This window comes from Palaemon carinicauda, chromosome 8 (genome assembly GCF_036898095.1).
Source record: "Palaemon carinicauda isolate YSFRI2023 chromosome 8, ASM3689809v2, whole genome shotgun sequence".
Classification (NCBI taxonomy): Eukaryota; Metazoa; Arthropoda; class Malacostraca; order Decapoda; family Palaemonidae; genus Palaemon; species Palaemon carinicauda.
In genome coordinates this window covers 157553322-157570837 of record NC_090732.1, presented here as the reverse complement: position 1 = coordinate 157570837, position 17516 = coordinate 157553322, and the positions used below count along the sequence as shown (strand labels likewise).

At 47.7% G+C, this 17516-nt stretch overlaps 1 protein-coding gene across 1 annotated transcript in view; it reads left to right on the top strand.

The window, feature by feature from the left end:
• Positions 1 to 467: 467 nt before the first annotated feature.
• Positions 468 to 17516, top strand: part of LOC137646049 (mediator of RNA polymerase II transcription subunit 23-like) — a 714542-nt gene continuing 697493 nt past the window's right edge. The window contains exon 1 of the mRNA XM_068379200.1: positions 468 to 666. Within this exon, the coding sequence (XP_068235301.1) occupies positions 607 to 666 (60 nt within the window). The 5' untranslated portion in view covers positions 468 to 606. The remainder of the gene's footprint in view (positions 667 to 17516) is intronic.

The following is a 17516-nucleotide window of genomic DNA, read 5'->3' as shown; positions in this document are numbered from 1 at the left end:
TAATTAGATGAAAATCTGGCTTGTGGCGAGGGGCAATATGACATTAATTTTAAGATACTTGCAGTTGAAAAATTTCTCCCCCATTAAAAGGGTAATTTTAATGTTTCTTTAGCTGTTAGGAAAGCACGCAGCTATTATATGATAAAGAAAAAAATAATTCATATGTTTCAAGGAACAACATGTCTTCATCCACCCTGAACGTGTGAAACAGATGCGGAAAAAAATCGTAAGCCTAATGCAATTTTATCAGCCCAAAGTTTTAATGAAGTCATTAAAAGCCTCCCATCATTCGGCTAATGAATAAGAACGCAGTTTATCATCTTTTGAGACGTTCAAGTCAATTTTTAGTTTTTTATATCAGAATTTTTAATAATTACTTTGATATTATAAGATGTATATACTTTCAATGATAATCTAAATTTGTAAAAGTAGTCGTACTAAACGCAACCACAATTGTGTTTATGTTTTTACTTTGTATTTGTAAGTTTGTTATGGTCAGAGTGTGGAGTTTGACGGTAGGTCTTGTTATTTTGGTCCCGGTCCCGACCATGGCTAAAGACCTGTAGATCCATAGATGTTAGAATACATTAATTATCGCACTTCACCATGGAGGAAGCAACTGTGTTGACGGATACCAGAATTAACGAAATCTTGACTGAGCATTTGGTGAGTTAAATTCATAGTTTGCATGGCTTCAAACCTACCTTAATTATTATTATTATTGGTAAATGTCTAGGAGAAGGCCGCACCCGTTTTTCAAGTATTAACGACGAAAAACGGCAAAAAACAACCAGATTATTGTTGCACATCGCATAGAAACATGAGGAAATGAATAAAAAAGAAACTAAGACTTAACTCTTACACACAAAATGTAAGCATAAACCTACTACTACATTTATGGGGGACCCCAGTGGGAAGCGGGGTTTTTGGGTGGGGGGAGGATGAGAAAAGTGATTTTCCGGGGCACTACCGAACCTAATACAACCAACTAACCTACCCTGGGGGCCTGAACCCCTACCTAGGCCTACTGGGGGGGGGGGCCACAGTGATTTTCAGGGCACCACCGAACCTAATACACCCACCTAACCTAGCCTAATAGCCCTGTACCCCTACCGGGGGGGGGGGCCTCCCCCCTGCGACCCCCCCCTTAAGGACACTACCTAACACATCCATCAAACCAAATCCAAAGTGATGGTACTGCTGTATACATCGTTATACTATCACCATTATAATATACTCCATAAAATAATGAAGCTTACCTTAACCTGTTGGTTGATAAAGATGTGCTTCTGCTTTGAGGAAAACGTGAAGCCGTTGCGAAGGTTCCCTGACATGCAGGATAATTTTTATTTTGTAAAATTAAATTGTGTCTCTGGCACAAATCCACCAGTTTTTCAATATAACCCCGAATAAGTAAGAACAAATTCATTGTAACTTAGGAAACAGTCAGGACAAGAAGATGGAATTTCAACTTCTTGTGCAATATCAGATGACGGGCTTGCTACGGCCTCGATGTCTAGGAACGAAATAAAATGGCTGGGTAAGAAAATGGATTGTCGCACTGTGATTGGCCAAACGTGAAGACGTCATTGGGAAAGAAAATGTATTGTCGCACTGTGATTGGCCAAACGTGAAGACGTCATAGTGGACTAGTTTGTCTGCGGATTATAGTGGTTACAGGGCTCATTTGAGCAAAAATAAGACACAGTCAACAATAACAACAGCCTTAGAAAAATCTGAGAGGAAGACGAGAGTAGCGTGAGTTTGATCGTCGATATTTCGACTATTATTGATTTTCACTAAATTATCTCACAGGTATACCATTATATACATACATTCCTACATATTCTACTAAAAATAAATTGAATATCAGTGATATCTTCGTGCGGCCCTCTCCTAGACATTAACCTTATTGTTATTATTATTATTATTATTATTATTATTATTATTATTATTATTACTTGCTAAGCTTCAACCCTGTTGGGAAAGCAGAATGCGATAAGCCAGGGGACCCCAACAGGGAAAATAGTCCAATGAGGAAAGGAAACAAGGAAAAATAAAACATTTGAAGAAGAGTAACATCGGTTTAAAATTTACCGTAACATCATTAAAATAAGTATTTCCTCTGTAAACTATTAAATCCTTTAACAAAACAAGAAGAGAAATTGGATAGAATAGTGTGCCCAAGTGTACCCTCAAGCAAGAGAACTCTAACCCATGACAGTGGAAGACCTTGGTACAGAGGCTACAGCACTATCTAAGACTAGAGAACAATGGTTTGATTTTGGAGTGTCCTCCTTCTAGAAGAGCTGCTTACTGTAGCTAAAGAGTCTTCTACCCTTACCAAGAAGAAAGGGTTAAGTTGTACTGTATTACAGATTCTCATTTTGAACAGAAAATATGTTTTCCTGTAGGATATGACGTGATTTAACCAAATTTGACCTTCATTTCAACCACAAGCAAACAAAACAACCAGTTCGACTAACTTCAAGTAGCCGAACTGGTTGTTGTTGTTGCGGATAAAATGAAGGTGGAAACAGGTTTAATCACGTTATTTTCTACAGGAAAACATATATTGTCTGCTAAAATTTTAAATATAATGGCTTTTTTCAAATTCCGGCCTCACTTCGCTCAAGAACGTATGTACTGCGAACGATAACATTAGTTAGCGTAGCAATGTTACGCTGACATTGCTAACGTTAGCAATGCTACGCTCATATTAGCTTGTGTACTTTAAAGCATTTTTCCATATACCCTTTACACATTATATAAAAGGGTATAGAACCTAACTAACCCACCTAACCTAACCTAGTAGTTCCCAGGTCACAACCCCTAGCCCGGGTGCAAGCCCCCGGACCCCCTTCCCAGGTAAAAAACTTGTACTGGCAAGCAGTAATGTTGAGCTGCGCATGCTAAAAACATTTAAATTAAAGAAATTAATGACTTACTTTTATGACCCGGATGACGAAACTTGTGGGTCACCGGGGTGTTGAGACTGTGACATCTTAACTTCTATGAATGGCACTTGGGACATTAAAAACATTGGGGTATTACATTGTGATTTAAGGAAATTATCAACACTGGATGACATATCAAAAAATTCCCCATGAAATTTAGCAAATGCTTTTCAGTATGGAATACTGCAGCCTTTACAACTTTCTATAACTTCCATCGTAAACTACAAAAAAAAAAAAAAAAACCTCACTTGAAATATCAAAGACCTGATTAGGACAAAGGTTTCCCCGGAAAAGGATTTGTTGGAAGGGGTATGAAGAGACCACTTGAAGAGTTAAGCGAAAGGGTTGGGAAATGTTAGCCCCCCCTGTGCAAACTTTCCATACGTATAGGTTTGTGATTGGTTAATGGAAAAACAACGGAGTCTAGAGAATAAACGTGAATGAACTAGAATGGGAAACTTGTCCAGGGCAACTATTTATGTGAAATCGGGGTGTGACAAAGTAATAACAAAATGTATAAAAGTAATATAGCAAGATAAAATGGAATGTATGGTAAATAATATTTAATGAGAATATAAAATTAGGTGATTTTATAAGATATCGGATAATAAAACGAGTAATTATTGGGTCAAACGTAATATGTATACTAGGGTATTACATTCAAGGCAAATACTTGAACCAAAGCCGGGTGAAGTCAAATAGTTGAAGTTGGCGGGTAGAGAAGAAGAAATCCTTTTGGTGGAGGCGGAGTTTATGCGCAGAAGGTCAGAACCTGCTATGTACAAATGAACGAACGAGAGCGATTACAATCGACACTTAGAATGTCAACAAATAAATGAAAAACACTGCTAATGTTAGCATGTTACACTAACATTGCTAATGTTAGATTGCGCAGCTCAGTATTACCGTATTTTTTCAATATTAAACTTACCCGATAATCATGTAGCTGTCAACTCCGTTGCCCGACAGAATTCTATGGAGGGATACGCCAGCTATCACAATACTAGAAGGGGGTGTATTTACCAGCGCCACCTGTGGCCAGGTACTCAAGTACTTCTTGTTGACACCTCCTCAATTATTCCTCTGTCGTGCTTCCGGCAAGACGTTCTGGGATACGCTTATGTTCTTGGAGTATTTTCACGACTTTGGTGAAGTATTTCTCTTTGATTTCGGCTGTCGCTTTACTGGAAACTTCTATATTAGCTTAGTTAGCTTTTGGAATTAATTTGATTAATTATGGTGACGAGAGAGTTTGAACTCTCGTTCACCTTTCAATGGCCGACCCTTCCCTTAGACGGAAGTGTTGGTGTCTAAGAGAGTATAGACTCTCTTTCTTAATTTTGCTTAACGAAAGTTATAGATTTATTTTATATCTCTCCGCCTCTTATAGGCCTCTTCGATTAACTTCCTTTTATTATAAACTCATTAAAATTAATTTTTATATTTGTTTATATTCGACCTTCCTAATAGTAGGCGGTCTTTTACCGAAGTTAATAAACTTTGAGCCCGTCATTTCGGTTTTACCTGTTAACATATTATGCTATTTCCGCCACAGAGTTTGAAAGATTTTCTTTGACAGTCTCGTACTGTTTTCAAAGTTGAACTAACGTTTTGTTTTGTCTCTGCAGTTGTTGACGTTCAGAACGTTCAACTTGCACTCTATCGTTACGATAGAGAAAGAATGTTCACGGTTTCACGTTGCAGTAAGAGTAACCGTGTCTAGCGTTTTGTTCATTCTTTCTTTACTTAATGGTTTTGATCCTAATAAAGGAACTTTTCAGTTTTTTCCTTTAACAATAATATGTTTTAACGATATATATGTTTGGGCTCTTCTCTCAGGTTCTAAGTCAAGAGAGAGAGAGAGAGAGAGAGATAGAGACGGAGGGAGAAAGAGGATAAACGTTTCATTCAAGCCTGCCAGGCGTACGAGTAACGTCGTTATCGTTTTTGCTCTTCTCCCTAGTCTCTTTAGGGGAAGAAACTAAACGTTTCTAGAGTGATCTAGTGTTTAGTCTCTTTCCAACCACTGAATTATCTTTCATTAGATTTTTCTGTTACATTGTAATTCTGTTTTCGCAATTACTAACTTTGAGAAAGGATAGAATTGCGTATTTCAGGTACAAACCACTTAAAGTTTTGAGTTCAGTGATATAAGTGCAAACAGAAATCAAAGTGATAAGTGATTAGTGCGTGAGGGTACTTTTGTGCGCGCCAGTCGTCCTCCCAGTCCGGGACCTCTTGCAAGCTCCCAAGCCCAGGGGAGAAGCAATGTCGAAGGGCATAAGGGTTCAGCAGGCCTTGATCGGCGCACAGAAGTATTCTCGGTGGTTGTGGGCGTGTCTTACCGAGACCGTCACTCCCACCCGCAGACGATTGAGCCCTTATTTTGCTCGTCTGCAGAAGAGATTAGGGGAGAAAATAAAGGCAGAGTAACGCTGGTCTCAGGTCTCAAGACCTCTTAAACGTTAAGTCCAGACCTATGCCAGACGTACGAAGTTAAAGTTCACAACCCGAATGCAGTCATTGGGTTAGCTCTGACTCTCCTCAGTCATCAGTTGATTACACTCAGCCTAAGAGGAGTAAGGTTCTGCCACAACAGATTTCTGCTGTTAAGGCTTTACCTCAGCAGAACTTAGTGTCTGCCGACCCCAAGTTAACTCTACTGCAGTCCATACAGTCACAACTTTCGGTCTTGATGCGTGAGTGTCGGGCTGAGAGTGTTGCGCCTCCGCCTACACTCCCCCCCGCCTATGATCGCTCCGCCTGATCACAGTACCACCTGCCAGGCGTACGATGTTGTGAACTCTACTACAGTCCATGCAAGCACAGCTTTCGGACTTGATGCGTGAGTGTCGGGCTGAGAGTGTTGCTCCTCCGCCTCCGCCTACACTCCCTCCACCTACACTCGCTCCGCCGGATCGCAGTACCATCTGCCAGGCGTACGATGTTGTGGACTCTACTACAGTCCATGCAAGCACAGCTTTCGGACTTGATGCGTGAGTGTCGGGCTGAGAGTGTTGCTCCTCCGCCTCCGCCTACACTCCCTCCACCTACATTCGCTCCGCCTGATCGCAGTACCACCTGCCAGCAGTTCCACCTGCCAGGCGTACGATGTTGAGCCACGTGCTGAGTTTGCTGTTCCCTGTGGTGTTCAGCCTCCGCCTTCCTTAAGGCAACCTTTACATTGGGATCAGGAGGATTATACCTCTCTTCCTCCGCCTCCACTTGCTGCTCCACCAGTGATGCAACACTCGGTTGAGGTACAACAACCTCTCCCGTCCATGAGTCAGTCTCCTCAGCTCTCGCTGCAGCGAGCTCAACCCTCCACAAGGCAAGCACCACAACACCTTAGCCTTGCGCCTCAGGAGCCTCAGCTTGCGAGACATTTACCTTGTTCTGCGCAGCCTCTTCCTCATCGTGCTCCGCTCACACCACAGGAACTGGAACTTGCTACTCCGCTTCCGCCAACCGCTCAGCAAGCGCACCCTTGGGTTCAACCACTCATGCTAGGAGTCAGCCTCCTTCACCCATGCGCCTTCCTTCTGCTTGTCTTTTTTTTTTTCAGCCTTTGCAGACTGAGCCTCAGGTGTTCCCTCATCGGAGTCTTGAAGAGGAAACCACAACTATTGTTGTTCCAGCTCGTTCTGACTCTGCTGTTCAGCATACCTTACCTCCATTTTCATACCATGGTTTAAACCCCATGCAAGCATGCATAAAGCACTCTAGCACTGGTCATGGAATTTCTGAGAAATGTTAAACGCCATGCACACGCTCTGCTTTCCTTACAGCAGGCTCTGCTTACAGCAGGCTCTGCTTACTACATGCTCAGCATACAGCATGCTCTGCATTCAGCATGCTCTGCATACAACATGCTCTGCATACAGCATGCTCTGCATTCAGCATGCTCTGCATACAACATGCTCTACATACAGCATGCTCTGCATACAGCATACTCTGCATACATCATGCTCTGCATACCTTACCGCATGCTTCTCAACACATCTTGGGTTGTTGCCAACTCACTAGACTGTCAAGCAGTTTCATAACGTTGCCTTCTAGTCTGCTGCTTTTGCACCAGTGAACCCTCACTCAGAGAACTTAGCTTTTCTAGGATAAGGTCCCTGTAGATGAGAAAGTTCTTTTCTCCCTCCTTCTGATATTCCCTTGAGGACTCTGTCATTTGGAGGGAGCCTTTAGCTGCATAACCTCTTATGGACTTTTATTTAAGCATAACATGCTTACAGGGAAGGTAATGGTTCCACTTCAGCCGCTAATCCCGTCTGTTACCACACCTGCTCCCATAGACCTTGAGCTGTGTTGCATGACATGCAGTCCAAGCTTAGTCCTTGTTAGAGGATTTTTTGTTTACGGAGTCAATGTGTCACGGGGAAGACGTTCAACAACCAACAGAAGGGACTTGTTGTGACGCAGTGCGGCAACCTCAGCAACCCGTTAAGGAGTTGTCTGTACGACCCAGACAGTCTAGACAGATTCGGGTTGTCACTGTACTTCCTCGCTTGCCCATGATTGACAGTTTACAGACTGTGCAGCAGTATCATGATCTTGTGTCCGGCTCCGTCAGACGACTGGCTTTTAAGAGCTCCCACAAGTCGTCGCTGTCTGGAGATTTTCAAATGGACTATGGATCTGACCAAGGAACTGGGCCTCCTGGTCAATTTTGAGGAGTCTCAGCTCGTTCCATCCCAGACCATTGTCTACCTGGGTATGGATCTTCAGAGTCGAGCTTTTCGGACTTGTCCGTCGGCCCCAAGGATCTTCCAAGCCCTAGAATGCATCCAGAGCATGCTGAGAAGGAACCGATGCTTAGTCAGGCAGTGGATGAGTCTAACAGGGACACTTTCATCGCTGGCCCTGTTCATCGAGTTAGGGAGACTCCACCTCCGCCCCCTTCAGTATCATCTAGCTGCTCACTGGTTAAAGGACATGACGCTAGAGACGGGCTCAGTTCCTGTTTCCGAAGAGATGAGGTCTACTCTAACGTGGTGGAAGAACAGCATTCTTCTCAAGGAAGGTCTACCATTGGCTGTTCAGACCCCCGACCACCGTCTCTTCTCGGACGCATCGGACACGGGCTGGGGTGCGACACTGGACGGACAGGAATGCTCGGGAACATGGAATCAGGAGCAAAGGACACTTCACATCTATTGCAAGGAGTTGTTGGCAGTTCATCTGGCCTTGATAAACTTCAAGTCCCTCCAGCTTAACAAGGTGGTGGAGGTGAACTCCGACTACACCACAGCCTTGGCTTACATCTCCAAGCAGGGAGGGACTCATTCGAGGAAGTTGTTCGAGATCGCAAGGGACCTCCTCATTTGGTCAAAAGATCGAAAGCTCACGCTGGTAACGAGGCTCATTCAGGGCGATATGAATGTCATGGCAGATCGCCTCAGCCGGAAGGGTCAGGTCTTCCCCACAGAGTGGACCCTTCACAAGAATGTTTGCAGCAGACTTTGGGCCCTGTGGGGTCAGCCAACCATAGATCTATTCGCTACCTCGATGACCAAGAGGCTCCTCTTGTATTGTTCTCCGATTCCAGACCCAGCAGCAGTTCGCGTGGATGCCTTTCTGCTGGATTGGTCCCATCTCGACCTGTATGCATTCCCGCCGTTCAAGATTGTCAACAGGGTACTTCAGAAGTTCGCCTCTCACAAAGGGACACGGCTACGTTGGTTGCTCCCCTCTGGCCCGCGAGAGAATGGTTCACCGAGGTACTGCAATGATTGGTCGACGTTCCCAGGACTCTTCCTCCTAGAGTGGACCTTCTGCGTCAACCTCACGTAAAGAAGGTTCACCCAAACCTCCACGCTCTTCGTCTGACTGCCTTCAGACTATCGAAAGACTCTCAAGAGCTAGAGGCTTTTCGAAGGAGGCAGCCAGAGCGATTGCCAGAGCAAGGACGACATCCACTCTCAGAGTCTATCAGTCTTAATGGGAAGTCTTCCGAAGCTGGTGCAAGGCCAATGCAGTTTCCTCAACCAGTACCACTGTAACCCAGATTGCTGACTTCCTGTTACATCTAAGGAACGTAAGATCCCTATCAGCTCCTACGATCAAGGGTTACAGAAGTATGTTGGCAGCGGTTTTCCGCCACAGAGGCTTGGATCTTTCCTCCAACAAAGATCTACAGGACCTCCTTAGGTCTTTTGAGACCTCAAAGGAACGTCGGTTGTCCACTCCAGGCTGGAATCTAGACGTGGTCCTAAGGTTCCTAATGTCATCAGGATTTGAACCGCTCCAATCAGCCTCTTTTAAGGACCTCACATTAAAACTCTTTTCCTCGTGTGCTTAGCAACAGGTAAAAGAGTAAGTGAGATCCACGCCTTCAGCAGGAACATAGGTTTCACATCTGAAACGGCTACATGTTCCTTGCAGCTCGGTTTTTTGGCTAAAAACGAGCTTCCTTCCCGTCCTTGGCCTAAGTCGTTCGAGATCCCAAGCCTGTCCAACATGGTGGGGAACGAACTGGTGAGAGTACTTTGCCCAGTTAGAGCTCTTAAGTACTATCTAAGAAGGTCAAAACCATTACGAGGACAATCAGAAGCCTTATGGTGTGCTATCAAGAAGCCTTCTCTACCAATGTCTAAGAACTCAGTTTCTTACTACATCAGGCTTCTGATTAGAGAAGCAAATTCTCATCTGAAGGAAGAAGACCTTGCTTTGCTGAAGGTAAGGACACATGAAGTGAGAGCTGTGGCTACTTCAGTGGCCTTCAAACAGAACCGTTCTCTGCAGAGTGTTATGGATGCAACCTTTTGGAGAAGCAAGTCAGTGTTCGCATCATTCTATCTCAAAGATGTCCAGTCTCTTTACGAGTACTGCTACACCCTGGGTCCATTCGTAGCAACGAATGCAGTAGTAGGCGAGGGCTCAGCCACTACATTCCCATAATCCCATAACTTATTAACCTTTCTCTTGAATACTTTTTATGGGTTGTACGGTCGGCTAAGAAGCCTTCCACATCCTTGTTGATTTGGCGGGTGGTCAATTCTTTCTTGAGAAGCGCCAAGGTTAAAGGTTGTGATGAGGTCCTTTAGTATGGGTTGCAGCCCTGTATACTTTAGCACCTTTGAGTTGATTCAGCCTCCCAAGAGGAACGCTGCGCTCAGTAAGGAAGACGATCTTATTAAAGGCAGAGTAACGGTTCAAGTCGACTTCCTTACCAGGTACTTATTATTTCATTGTTATTGTGGATAACTGATTATATGAAATACGGGATACTTAGCTATCCTTTAGTCTTGTACACTGGTTTTTCACCCACCCCCCTGGGTGTGAATCAGCTACATGATTATCGGGTAAGTTTAATATTGAAAAATGTTATTTTTATTAATAAAATAAATTTTTGAATATACTTACCCGATAATCATGATTTAATCGACCCTCCCTTCCTCCCCATAGAGAACCAGTGGACCGAGGAATAATTGAGGAGGTGTCAACAAGAAGTACTTGAGTACCTGGCCACAGGTGGCGCTGGTAAATACACCCCCTTCTAGTATTGTGATAGCTGGCGTATCCCTCCATAGAATTCTGTCGGGCAACGGAGTTGACAGCTACATGATTATCGGGTAAGTATATTCAAAAATTTATTTTATTAATAAAAATAACATTTTTCAACGGTTTATCATACATCCAAAAAGGTAATGTATAGAGAAGAAAAGGCTTGTTTTACCATTATATACCATACCCCAGTATGTTTTCCCCACCCAAAACCGCGACAGGAACGAGTGGCATTTTCGAAGAGAGCGGACATTTTTCTATAGAAAGAAGTAGTTTTTTCCATAGGTTACATTGTTCTGTAATACAGTACAGTAATACCAAAGAAAGTGGCCACTGAACAATTACACTGCAGTAGTTAACCCCGTGAGCGAAGAAGAATTGTTTGATAATCTCAGTGTTGTCAAGTGTATGAGGACAGAGGAGAATCTTTAAAGAATAGGCCAGACTATTCGGTGTATGTGTAGGCAAAGGGAAAATGAACCGTAACCAGAGAGAAGGATCCAATATAGTGCTGTCTGGCCAGTCAAAAGACCTCATAACACTCTAGTGATAGTATCTCAATGGGTGGCTGGTGCCCTGCCCAACCTACTACCAGTACATTGTTTGGAAATTGTGTGGTATTTTAATTTCACGCTAAATACATGAGGGCTGTATTTTCCCAACTATTTATCATATGTTTTATGCATTATAATGATGATCTTTTGCAGCTTTGGGCTTCCTTGGGGCTTCAGGGTTCGCCCTCCAAAGAAGCCCTGTTTGGCATGATCAGGTTGGGAGCAGCTGTCAAACAGTCACCGGCGGTAGCAGAGGTTGACCCTCTGTCTATTGTCGAGGCTGTTGTGGCAGACGCTTCCAATGAGAGTGTTCAAACCCCTGCTCCTGTTGTAGCTGAAGGCTTAGCTCCCCCCTCCGAACATCCTTTGAGGGAGGAACTAAGTCCAACGGTCTCTCCTGCGGGTGATTTTCCCCCCCGGGGAAGTTCACTGACAGAGACTCCTCTTCGGAGGACTGCCAATGGTTTGCCTGCTGCTCCCAGAGGACGTATCCGACGTAAGGCTCGCCTTCCTCCTCGTCGCCGAGGTCTTCCTTCTCCTCATAAGAGTGTTAGGAGGCGCCTCTTCGGATCTTCATCCTCGCAGTCCCCCGCAGAGGAACCTCGTCCTTCAGCTACCGTTCCTGCTACTTCCTTGGACCTGGACCTCTCCGCAGATCGTTCGCGATCTCCTACGCCTGCCAGACCTGCTGACCTGTCTTCACCTTTCCTGGCTGCTGACGCGCGTTGGGCGCCCACCCATCCCGTTATCAAACGGGCACCGGTCCCTTCGGGGCAAAATGGGCTTTCACACATTGGGTGTAAGTCCCTTAAGCGCCAGGTTTTCTCCAGTGCGCCAACGTTTGCCTGCGTGCCAGTGCACTACTGCGCGCAAGCGCTCTCCGGTTGCTGTCTCATCTCGCCAGCGCTCTCCTGCACGCCCATGATCTCCTGTTCGTCCTGCAGTTCCAGAGACTACGCGCCCACGATTTTCTGCTTGCCAACAGACCTCCGCGCCCTCGGCCTGATACACGCCATGGACGCCCTCGGTCTCCTGCTCGTCAGCGATCTCCTGTGCGCCGGCGCTCTCCTGCTTGCCAGCGCTCTCCTGCTCGCAAGCGCTCTCTTGCTCGTCAGCGCTCTCCTGCTTGCCAACGCTTGCCTGCTCGCCTGCTCTCCCTCGATCTTCGGATCAGGGCTCCAAAGAGAAGTCTTCTTCCTCTCCTGCTCGCCAGCGCTCTCCTCCACGATCGCCGACTCGCCATCAGACCTCGCCTGCTCGCCATCCCTTGCCTGCGCGCCATCGCCCGCTGTCTCCATCGCGTGCCCACGCGCCCACTGCCAGAACTTCTGTTCCTGATGAGCGCCCTCCTGCGCGCCCACGCGCTAGGGATATTCCCCCTGCACACACGCGCCCTACGGCTTCGCCCTTACGGGCCCTTCAACATCCTGTGGCTGCACTCCATTTGAGGTCTCCGGAACGCGCACTAACGCGCCCTGTCGCCTGCGTGCCCATGAGCTCCTTCTCCTGCGCGCCATCGTTCGCCCACGCGCCAACGCTCGCCTGCGCGCCAATGCGCCCCCTCGCCTAAGCGCCACTGCTTGCCTGCGTGCAATTGCTCGCCTGCGCGCCATCGCTCCCCCTCGCGCCCTCGCTTGTCCGCATGCACTCGCTCGCCAGCATGCCCGCTCGCCCGCGCGCCCTCGCTCGCCCGCATGCCTGCGCCCCCGCCCACAGCGCAATGCCCAGTGCGACCCACAGCACAATGCCCAACGCGACCCACAGCGCAATGCCCAGCGCGACCCGCAGCGCAATGCCCAGCGCGACCCGCAGCGCAATGCCCAGCGCGACCCGCAGCGCAATGCCCAGCGCGACCCGCAGCGCAATGCCCAGCGCGACCCGCAGCGCAATGCCCAGCGCGACCCACAGCGCAATGCCCAGCGCGACCCACAGCGCAATGCCCAACGCGACCCACAGCGCAATGCCCAGCGCGACCCGCAGCGCGTTCCCACACAGGATCCTGCAGTACGACGCGCAGTCAGGTCATCTTCATCACGTCCCCCCCCCCCCCCCCCCCGTAAGCGCAGGACAGCGCGCCCAACGGAGGGAGGAAAATCTCCGGACAGGTCCAGGAACCTTTCTTCTTCAGCTTCTTCCTTTCAGGCAGACCCTGTTGTAGTCTCCACTCCTAGGGATCTTACAACCCCCTTCCCTCCAGAGGGTGTCTCTGACAGCGCTGCTGTCAGTCGGTTGCCCTGGTTTGGGCCCTTGATCAGAGCAGTTGCGCAGGTTTTCAAGCCCGCTTTCTCTGATCTAGGCCTCAAATCAGCGGCTATCTCGCCCCCCCCTGAAAAGGAAGAGAGGAGTGGACGACGTGGTTACTTCTCCAAGGGCGAAACTGGCTCCTCGGAAGCCGTCGAGGAAGGCTCCCTCCCCTCCCCCAGACTTTCTCTCCATCCCCCGTGGACAAGGGTTTTCCATCCTCAGGAGATTCTCGTGAGGTCAGGCGTTCTCCCATCGCACCAATGGGAGAAACCCCACCTCGCGCCGAGAAGTCTCCTCGGGTGGAGGTGGAGAAGAGCCCCCCACCATCTTTGTTGGAATCCTGCATCCCTCCCAGGAGGGAGTCGAAGGACTCCAAGACGGTTCCGAAATCTTCTTCGAGGATCAGACCAGAACCAGCTAAGCCCGCGGAGAATGTCCACGAATCCCCCCAAGAAGAGGCTTGGGGACTGGAGACCTTGCTGCTAGTCCATCAGGAGGAGAGCCGCAGTAGTCGGAGCATGCCTTTTGGCAAGTTTTGACTCTGATGAGGAACCTTAACAGATTTTCGGATCCGGAGATTCCTCCTCGAGAGGGCAAGGACACGGTTCTGGACCGAGTCTTTGGTACTCAAAAGCCCCCTAAAACCAGCACGACTTTGCCCTTGTCCCAGGGGGTCAAGAGTGCCAGAGATAAGGTCAAGAGCCAGCTCTCCGAGCTAGCCTCCTTCAGCCGTTCCAGCGACGGAAACAAACTCCTCCCACCTCCTCGTGTCCACCAGAGGAGGTACTTCGAAATCGTCGAGGAGTCCTGTTTAGCTCTTCCCCTCCACCACTCGGTGGAAGAGCTCTCCAGGGGAGTCCCTCTCTCGAGAGACTCCTACCGGCCAGTGTCGTTCTCGGCCTCGGAGATTCTCTGCCAGGATAAAGTAGCGAAGTGTGCCATGCAGGCCACTTCGTGGCTGGATATCTGGCTAGGATCTCTTGGCATCCTGATACGATCCGAAGACTTGTCTAAGGAGAGTACCAGGAAGGCCTTGGAGACCTTCCTTCCTTTTAGGCACTCGTACCATCAAGTTTCTGGCCCAGCAAGTCTTGAACTTGTGGGCTAACACTATCCTGAAACGCCGTGATACGGTGTCTGAAAGATTCAACTCGAAGGTCCCCAACACCGAGGTCAGTAAGCTCAGACATTCCCCCCTTTTGGGGAGTAGTCTGTTTGAGCTGAAAGATGTAGAGCAGGCGGCTGAGAGGTGGAGGAAGTCCAACCAGGACTCCCTCCTCCAAAGGGCTTTAACACCAAAGCCCTATAAGCCTCCAGCACCTCAACAACCTTGCCCTGCAAAGACGACAAAGCCGGCAGTAGCAGCAAAGGCAGCGGTGTCCAAACAGCCCTTTCCCATCGAGGACAGGAGAGGCAAGAAGTCCTCCAGGGGAGGCAAAAATCCTAGGGGGAGTGGCCGAGGCCGCAAACGCTAGGATTGGCATATCCACCAGTGGGGGGGATGCCTCCAAAGTTGCGCAAACAGGTGGCAGTAACTCGGGGCCGATTCCTGGACGATCTCCGTGATCAGCCAAGGATATCACGTCCCGTTCATAACATCACTTCCTCCCCTGACAGCGAATCCAGTGTCGTTGAGCTCTCTTGGCATGGGATCGGCAAGAGGGCAAGCCCTTTGGGCAGAAGTCGAGACCATGTTGAAGAAGGACGCTCTCCAAGAGGTCGTCGACGGGTCCCCGGGCTTCTACAGTCGACTCTTTCTTGTAAAGAAGGCGTCTGGAGGCTAGAGACCAGTCATCGACCTCTCAGCTCTGAACAGGTTTGTCAAGCAGACCCTGTTCATTATGGAGACAGCAGACATGGTCAGATTCGCAGTGAGACCGCGAGACTTCATGTGCACACTGGATCTGAAGGACGCGTACTTCCAGATCCCAATCCATCCGTCTTCAAGGAAGTACCTAAGATTCAGCCTAGACAACAAGATCTATCAGTTCAAGGTGCTGTGCTTCGGTCTCTCCACAGCACCTCAGATTTTCACCAGTGTTTTCACCGTGATATCTTCGTGGGCACACAAGATCGGCATCCGTCTCCTCTGTTATCTGGACGACTGGCTGATCTTAGCAGACTCGGAGTCAACCCTTCTTCGACACAGAGACAAACTTCTGGGGATTTGCCAAGATCTAGGGATCATGGTAAATCTCGAGAAGTCTTCTCTGCTTCCTTCCCAAAGACTGGTATATCTAGGCATGATTTGTTCCGTAACCGAAATACAAACCACACTATTTACAGAGGGTTTACCTTTTAGCGCAGCTGAAATGGCGAGCCATTAGAATTTAACGAGGGTGTATTACCCCCACGCTAGTTAGCGGGGGGTAGGGGAGTGGTAGCTAGCTACCCCTCCCCCCCTCACACACAGGTGAATACTCACTTTCACTTTTGGCTCGGACTGTGACAGACGTCTCTGTCTTGGTCCTCTCTGGCAGCCATTGTTTGTTTTGTCTTTACTTAATCACTTACTTTTCTTTTACTCAATATATATGTAAACATGTTTTCATGTTTGTATATATATTTGAGTATAGAAACAAGTAAGTTTCCTTTTCAGATTTGTGTGTGTAGTGTACGATTTCTACGTGGTGTCCTCGGCAGTTAGGCCTCCACTTACTTTTCTTTTACTCAATATATATGTAAACATGTTTTCATGTTTGTATATATATTTGAGTATAGAAATAAGTAAGTTTCCTTTTCAGATTTGTGTGTGTAGTGTACGATTTCTACGTGGTGTCCTCGGCAGTTAGGCCTCCACGGCGTAATTTTATGGGTGGCGATCGAGTTTGACTCCGGTCTCTCTCTCTCTCTCTCTCTCTCTCTCTCTCTCTCTCTCTCTCTCTCTCTCTCTCTCTCTGAGGTCGTTCACCCTTTTACTACGTGTTACTACGCCCTTGTAGCTTCCTTTCCGTGTGGGGGGGTTGCTACGCCGTACGTTTGTCTCAATTAGTTTATGAATCTAATTGTAGTTGTTTTTTTCAGCTTGTAGAACGATTCCTTTCGGGGTTTTCGTTCTTTCTTTAGTGTTCATTCATTTTTAAATTACATAATTACATAGTTACATAATTATAATTGTTATAATTCTGTTTTGGTTACAGCTCTCCTTCCGTGAGTGTAAGTGGTTGTGAGGGCACGTGCCTGTTGTGTAATTCTTGTTTCCTTTCCTTCGGGATTCCTCTTCGGAGCCTTCCCGGGGGAATGAATGTGTACTAATGTTATTTGTTTTATTTTTTTACAGTTACCGATCTAGTTCGTTTCTGTAATATGGCAACGGTGTGAGCTGTCTTGTTGAGTCCTGGGGATTCGGCAGTTGCTGCCTCCCCCCTTGTATTTTGTCAGGGGCGTGTCTCCTTCTACTGGAAGTACTCCCGTGACTACGGACAGCTCTCCAGTTCATTTTAGAACTCTCAGGACACTTGCCTCCTTGGGCGGGTAACTTTCCTTCCGAGGGAAGTTTTTCCTGTCCAGGCTTGAGTTTTTTCCCTTTTGGGGGGTTCTTCTCTTGCCTTTTTTTCGTGCGACTATGCTCTTGGTGCTGAGCGATCACACCTGAAGTTTCGCTCAAGGGACTGGGCAACTGCAGGAGCTCCTCTTCGGAAGATCGCTCCTTTTAGGTCACTGGCTGACCAGTCTCTTCTACGAAGTGTTTTTCTTTCGTTCGCGAGAGAGTACACTCATAGAGACTCCTCTTCGGAGGATTCTTCTGTTGCTGTTGGCCTCCCTCGCCATAAGGCCCACTGTCCGCCTTGTCGTAAGGGCCTCTCATCTCCCTATAAGGGTGCTAGAGGCGCCTTTTTGAATCTCCGTTTGCAGCCTACAACTCCTTTTTCTTGATCTTCCGCCTTGGTGCAGATGGACAGCAGTCTGATCTCGTCTTCCGACGGGCAACGGTCTTCCCGACGGACAACGGTCTTCCGACGGACATCAGTCTCCCGGCGGACAGACAACGGTCTTCCGACGGACATCAGTCTCCCGGCGGACAACGATCCCTTCGGGGCAAAGGGTTGCCTCCCACGGGGGTTCTTCCCTTGCGTGTCAGGGTTCCCCTGCGCGCCCTTCTGCTGTGTTCTCTCCTGCTCCTGCTCAGTGTTAGCGCACAGGCGCTCTCCTGCTCATCAGCGGTCTCCTGTTCGTCAGCGCTCTCATGATGATCATCCCTGCTGTTCCTGTTGGTTCCTGTTACGCGCCCTGTGTGCCCACGTTC